This window comes from Lycorma delicatula, chromosome 9 (assembly GCF_047948215.1).
Source record: "Lycorma delicatula isolate Av1 chromosome 9, ASM4794821v1, whole genome shotgun sequence".
Taxonomy (NCBI): Eukaryota; Metazoa; Arthropoda; class Insecta; order Hemiptera; family Fulgoridae; genus Lycorma; species Lycorma delicatula.
Window position 1 is genome coordinate 83869288 of NC_134463.1, and position 15408 is coordinate 83884695.

General features: G+C 30.1%; 1 protein-coding gene across 1 annotated transcript in view; it reads left to right on the forward strand.

Annotated features, from left to right (window-relative positions):
* The window catches only part of LOC142329826 (4-hydroxy-2-oxoglutarate aldolase, mitochondrial-like), a 47035-nt gene that overhangs the window by 26666 nt on the left and 4961 nt on the right, over positions 1-15408 (forward strand). Inside the window, exons 5-6 of the mRNA XM_075374680.1 lie at positions 9451-9547; positions 14139-14272. Coding sequence (XP_075230795.1) covers positions 9451-9547; positions 14139-14272 — 231 coding nt within the window. The remainder of the gene's footprint in view (positions 1-9450; positions 9548-14138; positions 14273-15408) is intronic.

Here is a 15408-nt window from a genome sequence, read left to right on the forward strand (position 1 = left end):
CCGAATATGTCATTTTGTTAATATTTTGGTGTTGTGTCGTTTATTCTGTAAATTTATTAATAACTAATATCGCGGTTTCTCCCGTGCTATACGCGTACAGAACTTCAGAAATTGCAAATTGTTTTTGAAGTGAAGCTTCTTAACTTAGGCTTCGGGATGGGAAGTCAACTGAGATAAAAACGATCATCATGAAAAATCTTCATGAGCTAGCTGATAGCACGGTTCACTGAAGAATCGTGTTCTGATACTATTACTCTTTTGTGAACGGTTTTTGAACACGCTATTCACAAATTGACGAATAACTTTTCAGTTGTTAAATATGTAAAATGGTCATCAATCCTTTTTTATTTTATTATCAAATTAATTTTGTTTTATCTATGTTGCGATAACACAAAATTACCTTTTATAATTAATTACATTAAATTTAGTAAATCACATAATAACTTCTGAAGAATTCTATAATGACGTAGACAATGATCGATATAGTCAACATCTATCGATATAAACTATGTATTAAATTTATTAAAAGAAGTTCTAGGTTTTTTTTTAATGAAGTAATTTTTTTAACCTACCGGTTTAGTCTAGTGGTTAACCTTTCATCGGAAATCAATTGTTTAATGGCTGATTTTTGAAGTCGAAGGTTTCGAGGTTCAAATCCTAGTAAAAGCTAGTTGCTTTTATACGGATTTGAATACTAGACAGTGGATACCGGTGTACTTTGATGGTGGGGATTCAATTTACCATACTCCTCAGGAGTGGTCTGCCTGAATCTAAACAAAACTACACCTCATTTACATGTCACACGTATCATCCTGATCTCATGGTTCATAGGAGTAAGTTGCTTATTGTTACTAGTTGAAACAGATTGCAACGTACTTGTTAGGAAAAAAAATGTATGATTTATGTAGTTGTGAGATTGATGAGATTTGAACTGTGGTAAATAATCCGGGGTTCATAAGAAAGCTGCAATTAAAATTTCGTAATGACAGTTTCAGTAGTTTTTGCGGTTGTTGGAAACAAAGGAAAAAGACGTTGTGTCTCTACATATATATATTTTTTGTCAAGGAAAGAGTGAATATATATTGTACCAAATAAGGAAGAAAGAAGTATGAAATCAACAGCGAATAATAATATAAATTATACTGTTTTATCCGAGATTAATGTAAGTAGTATAAGGTAATAAATTTTAAATTGGTAATAATCATAAATAAAAAATAAAAAAATTATGTACAAACATTTACATATTAGTTGTATTTGTCAATTATACGTTGATTAACTCATCATTGCATTCTAATTAATAATTTATTAGTTATATTGTATTTATTTTGTAACATTCATTTACATACATAAAGAAAGAAAAATTACTTAATATGTTTATATTTACACTTAGACCTAGATATTATCTATCTACAAGTGGTAGCGTCTTGGCATTTCATCCGGAGGTCCCTGGTTTGAATCCCGGTCAGGTATGACTTTTTCACACGCTTCAAAATTGTCATTCCATCTCATCCTCTGACGCAGTACCTAACGGTGGTCCTGATGGCCAAAAACAAAGACATAAATGTTATCTACATAATAACAGATGGGCTTAACCCGTCGAATTAGTCGAGTGGTTAAACGTGTCCTCACAAAACCAGCTAATTTTCGAAGTCGAAAGTTCTAAGATTCGAGTCCTTGTAAAAGTAGTTGCTTTTATATGGATTTGAATTCTAGACTTTGGATACCGGTGATATTTTGTGGTTGGGTTTCAATTAACCCCACACTTCTCAGGAGTGGTCAACCTGAGTCTATTCCGGGCTACATGTTTGCCGGTACATTTACAAGTACATTGCAGCTACATCAGGCCTGGCAAGCCGGTTGCGGTAATTGAATTTGCCTATACACACACACGCACGCACACACACACTCACCCAGACCTAGCCTAGCTGGAAAACTCGTTGGGAAAACAAAGAATATTGGATGTACTTGTTCTCATAATATTAAAAATAAATAAAAAATAGTTCACATAAAACGGAGATTTTGAAATGCTTCTTAATTTTATGTTTACTTTCTTATTTCTATTTTATTTTTTATTTAATAGAAAGAAATCAATGCACAAAAACTGATTATCACATTTTAATAAAATTGTAATTTGTTTTTTTTTTCTTAATGGAATGGAATATATCGGGGGAAGACTTATTCCCCTAACATTTTCCAGAGTACATTAGTCCCTTGCTAATTGATTTTTCTTATTAGTTGGCAGGTACTGTATTTTTATTGACTGGTAAATATATTGGATTTTTTTTTGTTTTAAAAAATGGGCACATTTTTATTCCGTTTCGATCTTTTTAGATAATTGATCTTTAATGTTACACGGGATTGTCCGTGGGAGAACTACAAAAATATTATGTCTTTCTCCCGGTACAGTTCCCCTTCAGTTTTCGTCTGGGGGCCTATCGGTATTAGAACTTTTCAATCTGGAATTGTGTGATGAGAATCTAGTTTGATGGAGGGAGAGGTGCGTTCTCTTAACGAAAAATATTGCATGGAGAAGCTGAGACGATTGCCTCTTTTGTATGGTGTAGATTAAGGTAGGGGAGGGAATATTTTTTTAAACGGAGATTTAATATTAAATAAATATGTATAGAAATTTACCGTTTCTAATTTCGAAAAATGGTTACCATGTTTTTTTTTCTTAAAAATACATTAGTATTGCTTTATCAGTGTTTTTTTTTAAACTAAGGAACCGCTGGTCCAATCTGAATGATTATTACCACTCGATTAAACTTTGAGGGTAATTGTAAAATCAAATATATTCAGATAATACTGTTAGTGGAAGATTGTTAAGACTTAACCCACCGGGTTAGTCTAGTGGTGAACGCGTCTTCCCAAAATCAGCTGATTCGGAAGTCGAGAGTTCCAGCGTTCAAGTACTAGTAAAGTCAGTTATTTTTACACGGATTTGAATACTAGATCGTGTATACCTTTGTTCTTTGGTGGTTGGGTTTAAATTAACTACACATCTCAGGAATGGTCGAACAGACTGTGCAACACTACACTTCATTTACACTCTTACATATCATCCTCATTCATCCTTTGAAGTAATATCTGAAAGGTAATTCCTTGAAGCTAAACAGGAAAAATAAAGATTGTTTAGACTTAAACAATATGACCAACGTAATATATTTTTTATAGCAACTAAATTTCGTTCTGTAAGGGGTATTTATTGAGTCTAACAAATGAGATTTAGAACATAACCCAAACTTAAGTTTGGTACTTCATTTATAATAATTTCGTAAAATATTCTCCGAATATAAAAGATTAATGGAAAACTTTACAGTTTAAAATATTCATTGGTAAGTGATGACGTAATTCTTCATGACGTACTTCAAACTGTTTGTATAATAACTAAGATGTATTCTTAAAATGTTAAATAAAAGCTTTTTTTAAGATTTGAACAAATCAGTTTTCTTTTCTTAGAAAAAATCGATAATTAGGTGAATGTTTTCTAAATCCAGAGAAATTGTGACACAAGTAAAATTGAATTATCTAGCATTCGCGGAGGAATCTTACTTTGCTCTTAGAAGGTCGCGAGGAAACAAGAAGAGAAATAAAAACCCTCCAAAACATAGTAGAGAAAGTCAGATTGCAAATTCGACTTTCCCTGCTATATTTTGGAGGGTTTAAATGAAAAGATTGAAATAAGAATAAACACTATCACTATCACTCGTCACTAAGGATAAACCGAATCACATCACCCTTAACAACCGACAAGTAATAAAAACCACAGACAAATTTAAATAACTCAGAGAAATAATATCAAGAAAATAAATGAAGTAGAAAGTACAGGAAACAGTTTACGCGCTTGCGCACAGCTAAAATTATTTCAGTTACTCTTTCATTTCCTGTATAATTAATCAATTTCCTTGATTGTTGAGAAATATTTCTTAGCTTTAAAATCCCGATATTCATTTTCAAACACACGGTATTTTTTCCTATAAACAAGTAAGTTTAAACAAGAAGAAAAATAGGTAATAATAAGTTTCTTCATTCATAAGAGTATTAAAACATCATCCGAACTCAATTATAACTTTTAGTTAGTGTTCTGTTTTCAATATCTGAGGAAGATGTGTACCGAAGCAACTGTTGTGATTTTTTTTAGATAATTTTGTTAAACTCAAATATAACATATTTTTTATTCTCCTTTGAAAAATTAAATATTTTTTAAAGGGTTTTGTTTTAAAAATTATTAACCAATTAGTTCTTACGCGTCGTTTTTCAGGAAAAATTATTATTTTTTTCATAATATTTTCCGATATTCAATTTATAAATAAAAACAATAAACTAATGTACTATTCAGATCGATAAGTAATAATATAATATATAGATTTTTTCAGAAATTTGAAGAGATTAGATATAAAAAGGAAGGAATTATTCCAGTATCTACCTGAACAGGATAAGATAAACCGTATTTTAGGACAAGATAAACAGGTAAGTTTCTCGTCCTAAAATACAAAATTAACTGAAACAAGTAGAATTGACGAAGTCCATATTATTTTTTTAAATAAATAATAAATGTTATGATGATAAAGTAACATTTTTGAAAATAATTAAAAACGATTAAATAAAACGTTAATGGGAATTGTTTCAAAACACATTAAGTAATAATTTTAAGTGTTCTGCCCAAAGGCAGGGTCGCCTTCGATTCTGTGCCATCCGTTTCATTTTATGGTAACTTTCTTCCTGTTTTATATTGTCTATTATTTTCATTCGTCTCCGTCCTCTTGCTTTCCTCCCTCTTGCTTATTCATCAACAGGCAGTCACGTCTCAGCCAATGTCCCAAACAACTGCGTTTTCTTCTTTATATTATTTCAATAATCGCTCTCTCTTCTCCCACACTACGAAGCACCTCCTCATTCCGAACTCTTTCCGTCCAGCTGATCTTTTCCATCCTCCTCCAAACCCACATTTCAAAGGCCTTCCAATCTTCTCTCCTCTCCCCTCATAATAGTCCATGTCTCTGCCCCATAATGGGCCACACTCTACAAAAAATATTTCGCCAGTTTTTTCCTTAGTCGTAAATCTACATTAAGTAGGAATACCAAATTAAAATTCCATAAATTAGTTAACTTAAATTAAAAAAAGTATATGTGTTAAACGTTTGATACACAAGAAATTTTGTCAGATTTTTTTTAAAATTAAATAATTGAACGTTATGCGTATATGAATATAATTAAAAAAATAAAACATCACAGAGTATCAGAGCTTGGAATCTTCAAAGCAAGTAAGCACGTTTCAGTACAGTGATAGAAATTATTTTAATTAATTTTGTTTTACTTTTATTGGCAAACTGATAAAAGTAATTAGGTATTGTAAAAGGTCAAAATAAATTATATTTTACTTTTCAACAAATAACAGTCATTAGAAATTTATTTGTTTTATTAAAAAGGGTAGAAATTTCTATGTATTTTCCTTATTATTATCCTGCCTTTTTTACTTCCTTGTACGAAGTAAAGGAAATATTGTGATCGCGAAAAATTTCGGTTTTCAGATTTCAACGGAAATATCCATTTTGACCATCCCTGAATCCATTTTGTTTGGTTTCTGACTGACATCTATACGTACGTATTTACATATCTCGCATAACTCAAAAGCGATTAGCCGTAGGATGTTGAAATTTCGGATTTAGGATTGTCGTAACATCTAATTGTGCATTTCCTCTTTTGGTTGCAATCGACTGCACAAAAATTGTCCAAAAATCGCCAAAATCTCAAAAAATTTGAATTTTGGCCTTTTTTTTAACTGTAGTAATAAGCCCTCATTGACAGCTTTTTAACGATGTATTATAAAGTGGAACTTATTTTCATTGGTTCCAGAGTTGTAGCCAAATAAAAGTTTAATTAATGAAATATTTGAATATTACAAGGGAAGACACATCGGCTCGAAACGGACTTCATTTCCTTTTTTTTAACTTTTTTTTTTTAATTTAATTATATTGATTTATTAATAATTATGATTGTAAAAAAAAATTTACAATAAATAATTATTCCATTATAATAATATAAAAAAAAGAAAAAAAATCAGAAGTTATAAGTGAAATAAAATTTTGTGTACTTTTAAAATGTGTATATGTAATTTAATAGGCATTATTACTTATGTGTATATATAATAGACTTGGTAAAACATCTGATATTTAATATTAATTGAAAATTATAATTTAGAGTCGTATTATTTTTTGATTTTCTAGTTTAATTTGTTTAATTATTCTGGAATTTCTGTTTAATTTTATTTAGATTAAAGTAAACTACATAGTGACTGAAAAATAGACCCTCAGAATAACAACAAACAAACTGAGGCATACTTGCTCGATCTTTAATAAATTGCAAAAAATTCTTATCTTTTAGATCATTACTCCTCTGATATTGTCGGACAATATTCTCCCTAAATTTGAGTTGATCAATATTTCGTTTATTTGTTTTTTGTTGCCAATCATTTAATCACTCTTTTGTTTGATATAGTTCTGATCTTAATTTTTGTACAAATTCTCTAGTTTTCAAATTTTCTTTCTATTTATATTCATCATCCTGCCTTAATCTTTTTATTCTTTCCTTTGTCTTAAAATTTTTTTCACTTTCTATTTATCATCATCTTAATCTTTATATTTATATTTTTATCATCTTCTCTTAATGTTTTTGTTCTTTCTTTAGTTTTACCATTTTCTTCCTATTTACATTTATCATCTCTTAGTTTTTTTTTTATCCTTCCCTTGTTCTTAACATTTTCTTCCTCTTTATATTCATCTTCTTGTCGTTGTTTTTAGATATATTTTTTCATGTTATCTTTCTTTTTCCTACGTGATTGTTTCTTTTTCATTTTTTATATTTACCAAATAATACAATAATAAAAACTGAATTTTTTACAACGTAAGGTCGAAATTAACATTCGTAGCCAGTATACAGGAGTTCACTAAACGGAATAGTTTAATTATTATTAATTTTTATTTATACAACATACCAGAAATCTGAAACTTTTGTTAATCAGCAACTCATGAAGATAAGAATAATACTGATCTAGTAATACGAGTAATAAAGGGACTTTTAATTTAACCTAATATTTCAAGTATGATTGATGAATTAATAATTGTATAAATAAATGATGTTAATAAAAACTAATATTTCACCAATCACGTAACTGTCCACTTTATTAAAGAATTGGAGGATCGTATCGCACAATCAAATGAAATAAGTTTAAATGAAGTATAGCAATAAATGTGTATATGTAATTTTATATGCGTACAAGAATGTCATGTGATGTCCACATCATATTTTTGTTATTACAGTTCACTCACCTTTTCATTCCCACCATTATTCCATTACCAGTGCATTAGATAATATATATATTTATACCACTACATCCGTTTTTGCATTTATTCAACGTCAAGTTATTCAAGCAATGCGATTCTGCAAGTTAATATAATGTTCGATATTTAAGTGTTGTGAATTGCATACTAATCATAAAATTGTCTGTCTTAGAGTATAACGATAGCAGCAAGGGGTTAATGAAATATTTCAATACAGTTGCGCTGTATATATTATGGGTTTATTTTTAAAAAGTACTGATTTAAATATGTCATCGTTTAAATTAAAATAAAAAAAGCTGATATTAAACATATACGAGTTACCCGTCACACTGCTAAATCCGCGATCCGAGAAAGTCCTACAACTGTGGGTTGTTTCTGATGCACGGCTTACACACACACGCACACGCTCACACAACTTAATTTAATAAGTTTATAGTTTTATTTAAACATAATAATTCTTCGTTTATTTAATTTAATTATTCTAACTAAAGCGCGCGTGTGTAACCATATTTCATTCGCGGGTGTGGTGGTACTAGCGGTGACAGTCGGCACTAACTAAACTAACGTAATTTCACAACTTACATAAAATAAATTTCGCTTGTACGGTCAGCAGACTGGTTTAGCTACGAGGATTACCGAGTCAACCGGGCGATACAGTTCGAGACCCGGCTAAACCGACTTATATTTTTATACGTTAAATATTATTCATTTATTTAATTCTACCGCTCACCTGTGACGTCACAACGTGGCAGTACTTTACAGCACTTTTTGTGGTAGAGGTGCGATTTTCCAAATGTCTTTTAATATTTAACAAATGTACCTAAGAAAAATATGACCTTAATTAGGCGAAATCACGAGATACTGAGGATAACCTTGCTCTAGATCCTCACCCTCTTGACTTTTTAAGTTGAAAATTTAATGGCATCAATGGCTCATATCGAGAAGTAATCTAACTAAGTTTGGTCAAAATCGGTCCAGTAGTTCTAGAGATACAAGGTGATTTAGAGGCCAACACGGAATACACACACGTAAATACGAGCATTATAATCCGGAAGATTCCCATCCGGTTTTTTGGGTTCCTTAGGTGTCAAAACGTCAAGATCTGGTGAAAAACCGCACATTCCCAAATTGAACCGATTATAATACTGTCCCTTCTAGAGCTATAATTCTGCTATAGCGCTATCTAGACGGGAAAGTAAAAAGAGATTTCGAGCGGATAGTTAGCCGTCATCTTGAAATAATCATTTTGTGTCAAAAAACAGTTTTAAAAAATTATCATTAAAAGTTAAGGTGTCCGTTATGGTAAACATAAATATATTTATTAATGGTACACCGCTGATTTTAACGTTTAGTTTTTCATAAGATAATTTAGTAGCATATGTCAGTTATCCAGACATATGCTTAGTTGAAACCAGACTTTCAAACTATAGAGTGTACAGAAAAGAATATTGGGGATTTTAATTTATTTAATACCATTAATTTTGACTTACAGAAATGAATTACAAATAAAATGAAAGAATAATTCTTACAGTTTTTCCGTATGAGTGTTCAATTTGAGTAATTTTCTGTCATGTCAACCAATCGATAGAGGAGTTTGCCTTTTATTTTAACCAGCGTGTCTGAAGTAATGGAAGCGATAGCTGTTTCAATCCTGTTCTTTAAATCTGATAGACGAGTAGGTAGCGGAGGTACATAACATTAGGTCATCAAATCGGGTGAAATCGGATGACCTTAGAGGCCACCACAAACATGTTCTTTCATTTGGACCTTACAGAGCGGCTGTTAGGGAAAACATAATTCGTTTGATCCCGTACCGAGTTATGCCACTGAGGAGGCATATCATCTTGTTGCCAAATAAAATTTTCTGGTGGTTAATCTTCCAGTAGAGGAAAGATGTATGTATCCAGCATATCCAAATAAGCTACTCTTGCCAAGCTTGTTTCCGCGAAAAAAAAAAGGGCTCGTAAACTTGTCGTCTGGTTTTTTTGCTCTATAACATTTTAAAAGTTTTTATTATTAATAGCCTGGAAAGTGCAATACATTGCCAGCTTTTTTATTTTATCGTTTTACATTAAGAAGTTTTTTATTTTATTTTTTTTACTTTTTTTAGATACGTAAAATTGGAATGACAGTCTTGGAAACAAAAGGAAAAAAATTTGACATTTCCGCCGCGTCTGCGGGATACTTATTACCAACATTACAAATGGGTAAGCGGGTTTGTGTGGTAGGTAATAACTGTAATTATCTATATGTTTTAGCCATTTTTGATAGCCGAAATAAATAATATAAATATCATACAATTGTTTAGTAATTAATAATATATTTTTAAAATCAACTTTTTAGTAAAAAAATTGTTAATATTATTATTACGTAAGAATGTTATTTTTAAATTTCCTTCTTTTGATATTCCTTTGGATATTGGATGACACCTTACTCTCGCTCTCTTTATATCAAGGTTCATTCGAGAATAAATTATAAAGCAAAAGATTATACACAAATATTTCTGCTAATTATTTAAAACAGTTTAGTTAATTTAAAAAATTGTCTTTTTTTCAATAATTTTATTGTTAAATTTTTATTTAAATAGTCGAAATATAAGAAACAATATTGCGGGATATTTGTTCAATGAGTAATTAACCGTAATGACGTAACTGACATCAATTTATCTTTGTTTTAAATAAGGTTTTTAGAACATACTTTCATGAAGACAAATCATTCTAGGTTTAAATCTTTCTACCGGCTAATTTTCATGATTCTTGGGGGAATATAAAATTTATCATGTTCTTTATCCTTATTTACAGACCGAGTTTTAATATCTATAGTTCTTCTTAAAAAATTTCTTATAAAATTCTACGAAGGATTTTAGGTAAAACCAATTATCAATGAAAAGTCTGGAAGAAATTTTTCGGGTAATCCCGTTGTATAATTTTTCAAATGACTTAGATAATATTTTCAACGAACGAACAGTTCGTTATTGAATTCAATATGTATGTTTGTGTGTGAACACTTTTTGTTTCAGATTTTGATTTTGATTTCGGATTAAACATCGTTAGATGATTACAAAATTACAGAAATGGCCGCGATTGGCCGTCGGGGTTCACCTCAAAATGGCTGCGAAAATAAAAAATTTGTAATAATTGCGCAATAACTGTGTAAGCTATAAAATTAGTTCAAACGCACTAATGTAAGGTTTATTAAAATACTTAAAATATATAAGTATAAATTTTGTAAACCAAGTGTAAGATTCAAAACGGCGGAAAACTAACTTTTTAATAATTTAAAAAAATATATATGCCAAAATCCGAGGTAAATAAGTTATATTAACTTAGCGTAAGTAGAAGTTGAGATAATATAACTTTGCTAGAAATGAATTAATAATTGAAAGAACAGTAATAATAACTTAGGGCGAATAAAAATGTTTTTTTGCTCGGTTCTTAGTGACAAACACTAATAGGTGATCGTACTTTGTTTCTCATCTTTTTTAATATCTTTTAATTATGTTTATTTTATATATTTTGTTTAAGTAACCGGAGGCAGCAGAGCCAGTAGCGTCGTAGTACTGTAACAGTAGCTATGTTCGTTGAACCGCCGCGCACCCGTTAAAAAAAAATCGAGATTAAAAAAAACCCGAATTGGTCTTTAGATATTTATCTGAAGAGTATTTGAAAGCCCTAATCTAGTAAATATGTCTTTTAGTATAATCGGAAATGGGAAAAATTTGCTATCATTGTTCAATTTTTTTACCTTTCTTCATCCCCCTTTCAAGGTCGAATTTAGAAAAATTTAGAAATTTGTTTTTAGATATTTACATGAAAATTACTCACAAAAAAAAATCAAGCTGATATTTTCATTTGTTATCGAGAAATTAAAAAAAATTGTAAATTTCACTGTTACTCCATTTCTCAACACTTTATACTAGGAATTTCAAAAAATTCCTTTCTTAGTGGGTAAACCATAATAAGAACGTGTATACAAACTTGTATGAATTTATTTTCACTAGTATTTGCTGAGCGTTTATTATAAATCACTCACGACATGTTCTTTCATTTATAGATATGTATCACTTAAAGAAATCGTAAAATAGTTCAAATAATTTGCAATAAAACTTTTCTCTGTTTCTGACCTTTTAATGTTATTTTTAAACTGAATTAGTAAACACTGAGTAGAAGGTTTTTTAAAATCTGATAAGATGACACGTGGAAGCATTAGGATCTATAAATTATAAACTTCGTTCTTTGCAGCAGTTACTTTTATTCAGACTTGAATAGTAGACGGTGGTTATGGTGTTCTTTCGGTGGTTGGGTTTCAATTAAATACACTGTAAAAGACTACAATTCATTTACATTCATACATATCATCCTCTGAAGTAATATTTTACGGTAGTTCTGGAGGCTGCTCAGGAAGAGATAGAGAGAGAGTGAGAGAGAGTAAGAGTACCACTGATCTCGCCACCGGTGTTTAATATCTAAGTTTGGCCATCTTTGAGAGGTTTATTCTAGTGTAGCTCAGGAAAGTTAATTTATCATATCTTGATATATTTTCTCTTTCTCTTTTTTTTCATAAATATACTACTTTATTCTATCGATTTCATACTTATTATAATCTAAACGAAATAAATTTTCATTTGATTCATTTATTTTTAGATTTAATGCATTTCTTTTAGCCTCTTTTAGAAAAATTGGTCAAATATTTGATAATATCAGATCTATAAATAACACAATTTAGCTTAAGATGTTCTAAAAGACTGTTTTGTTTGTTTTTGTTTTGAACTGGCCATCTCTTGACCGCGTGAACAAATTTTATTTTTCCTTTGAAACTGTAATTTTTTGACTTCTGTAGATCATCATTTTTCTTTATGTTTTTCTGTAATTCTGCCTTCTTGAGCCACTTTAAATCTTTTAAGCTCTTGTACCTTTTTTTTTACTTTTGAAAATTTGCCTGTCTAAACCTCCTTCTTCTTTTATTTTTAATCTCTTGGTGATCATTTATTATCTTTAGAAATCAATTATTTTTACTTTTGAGATTATCAAAAATTAAAAATCTTTCTCGTTAACATTTCTTTATTCATTCTCTTACAATGACAATAAAACATTATTCTTGTTTTGATTTTAAAACATTTTTATTATTTTCATACTTTGAGCCTAATATTTTTCTTAGAATATTTCTTTCATATTCTGTTGTAGTCTTCCTTAATTATTTAATGTTAAAGATCTGCCGCATAAAGACCCTCAGGTCTCATAACCGTGCTGTAATGTCTGAATTTGTATTATAAGAAATCGATTTTTTATTGTAAAGTTTTTTGGTCAGTTGAAAAGCTTCATCAATTCATCAAAATTTCAATTTGTTTTTAGGCTTTGTTTAGGTCATCAGCGAACATCACCGGGTCATCTGCAAACGCAAAACAATCCGTTGAAATTCCTTTATGTTTTATTCAGTTTCTCGTGATTTCTTTGTGAATTTTTAGGTTATCAATCTTTTTTAACCATTCACAAATTACTTTATCTAAAATACACTTAAATAGAAGTGACGAGAACCATCGTCTTGTCTCACACCGGTATCAATTTTGAAATTTCTCCCATGAATTCTACTTTTGTGTCTTTTTCAAGGTTCGTTTAATTAGATTTATAATTTTGAAATTTAAACCCCTCTCTTTTAAAGTTTCAATTAAGCAATTTTTATCTACTTAGTCGTAAGATTTTTGAAATCAAGATCTGCTCTTCCTAAAACCACCTTTGATATTCACCAGTTGTGGACAGATCTTAAGTTTAAAATCAGTCGTACGGTATAATATATTAGATAACAGGAAATATATCTTACAGTTTGACGATTTCAGAAAAGAATTTTATAATTTAATAGTTAAATTCCTTTGTAATTATTTACCTCTGTTTACCTTTTTTATGAAGCGGATGGATAAAAGTAGATCATCTCTCTTCAGATATTTTTTTCTGTTTAAATATAAACTCTTGTTTAATTTTTGTTTTCGTTCTGAACACTACGGATCACGTTTCGATAGTTTTGACTTCTATCTCTTTTCCCAAAAGGTTTGCATTATTTTTCTCTGTTGTTGTCGCCTTTCTTTCGTCCAAATATTCAAGTTACACACTTCTTTTTCTTTCTCTCTGGAAATTTGCATTCTAGAATCGCTTTTCTAAATTTATCTGTATCTTTACACAGATCCTTAGAAATTTTTAATGTTTTTTAGATCTGTTTCTATTTCTTTAAATCACTTGGTCTTTGTGGCTCTGTTTATGTAGAAATTAAATATTTGTTTTGTCAGTCTTTGGTTGTTCATTCTGTCTAAATTTAAATAAAACTGTAATCTTCTTTTCCGGATAAAGTCTCCTATTTTTTCTATATATTTGTCAATTTCTTTTTCACTTTTAAGTTTGTAAATTCTATCTTCATACTTTGGTCCATAAATTTTTCTTGAAATTTTTTTTCTACTTTTGCTATTTCTTGTTCTGAAAAACTACAGACATTCTGTTCCGTACAGTGCTTCTGGCAGGACTACAGTTTTATGGTGCTTCAATTTACAGTTATATGATAGGGATTTTTTTATTGTAAATGTTCTTCGTGATTATTTAATGTAAAAAAAACCTTTTTTTATATTGAGTGATTGTTTTCAAAAATATTTTATTGAAAAGTTTGCGAATTCGTTTCTAGATTTTTTTTAGAGATTTTTACCGTGGTATTGCAATTTGCGCTAGAAATTTTGGGTGCGAATAGATTAGTATGTATATAAGCCCCATACCCATAATACACCAATTTTTAAAATCATTTTCATTGTTTTGTTTACAGGTGGCACAAGTGGAATAATGGCTCTAGCATGTCTATTAGCCCCAGAAGTTTGTAAATTGTACGATTTAACCGTTGAGAACAAAATTAATGAAGCTCTCGAATTACAAAAAAGATTGATTCCACCAGACATATTGGTAAAAATATAATTAAAATAATTTTATTTTTTAACACAGGATATTAATACAGGGTCCGGCATATAAATCTGACGATTTTGTAGTAATTGTTATGTTGGCACCACTGTCTATGAAAAGGCGGGAGTGTTGTACATCGACAGGTCTATTCATGCTATTTCAGTAGCCAGTATGTCGCGGTTGGGTGAACAATGAGCGTTTGTGATTGAAGCCTATTTTAAAAATGACTCGGTTATTGTAATACAGCGTTTATTTCACAGAAATATCAATTTAAATCGACACGCGTCTGTTCCTAGTAGGAATACGATATTGTTGTGGGTGAAGAATTTTAGGAACACGTCTGCTTTAAAAATGAAACCAACAGGACGAAAACGGACTTTGAGAACGCCTGAAAACATTAACGCTGTAAGGTTAGCTGTTACGCGGTCTCCACGACGTTTAACAGCGAGACATGCTGCTGCGCTAGCCATTTCTGATCGAAGTGTAACGAATTCTTCATGCCGACTTGAAATTCCATCCGTATAAGATGATGTTAGTGCAGCAACTTAATGCAAATGATTGGGCGTCTCGCAAAGCAGCTTGCGAGGTCATCCTCGAAAATGTCCACCAGGATGTTGTTATTCTTTTAAGCGACGAGACGCAATTTTATCTGTCAAAAAAACTTTTTAAAACGGTTTTTAAAACCGTTTTAAACTTTAAAATGAGTGTGATGAAAATGAGTCTTGGTGCCATTAAAATCGCTCTGATATCTTCTTTTTACTTAATATATACGTGACAATGGAGTTGTGTATGGTGTCAAAGAGTTCATCGGCAGTTATTTTTAAGCTATGAAATCTTATAACTAATTTGTTAAAACATTCTGTTTTAATACACTTAATCCATTCTTGCAACAACTTGCATAACAATAACAGTAATAATATTTTATTTGCTTATCACCAATACAAAGTTAATAATATTAAATTTATAAAAAAACTTAAAAGGACAGCCAAAGTAATTGAAATAAAAGTTGACTTTCTTTAATCGCTATCAAGGAAACCTCATTCAAAATTAGTTTATATAAAAGTAATTTTTAATATGAATGCTGCATTAATATGCAAACGTAGGTGATATTTCTCCTGATTAAGGAGTAATTAAATAAT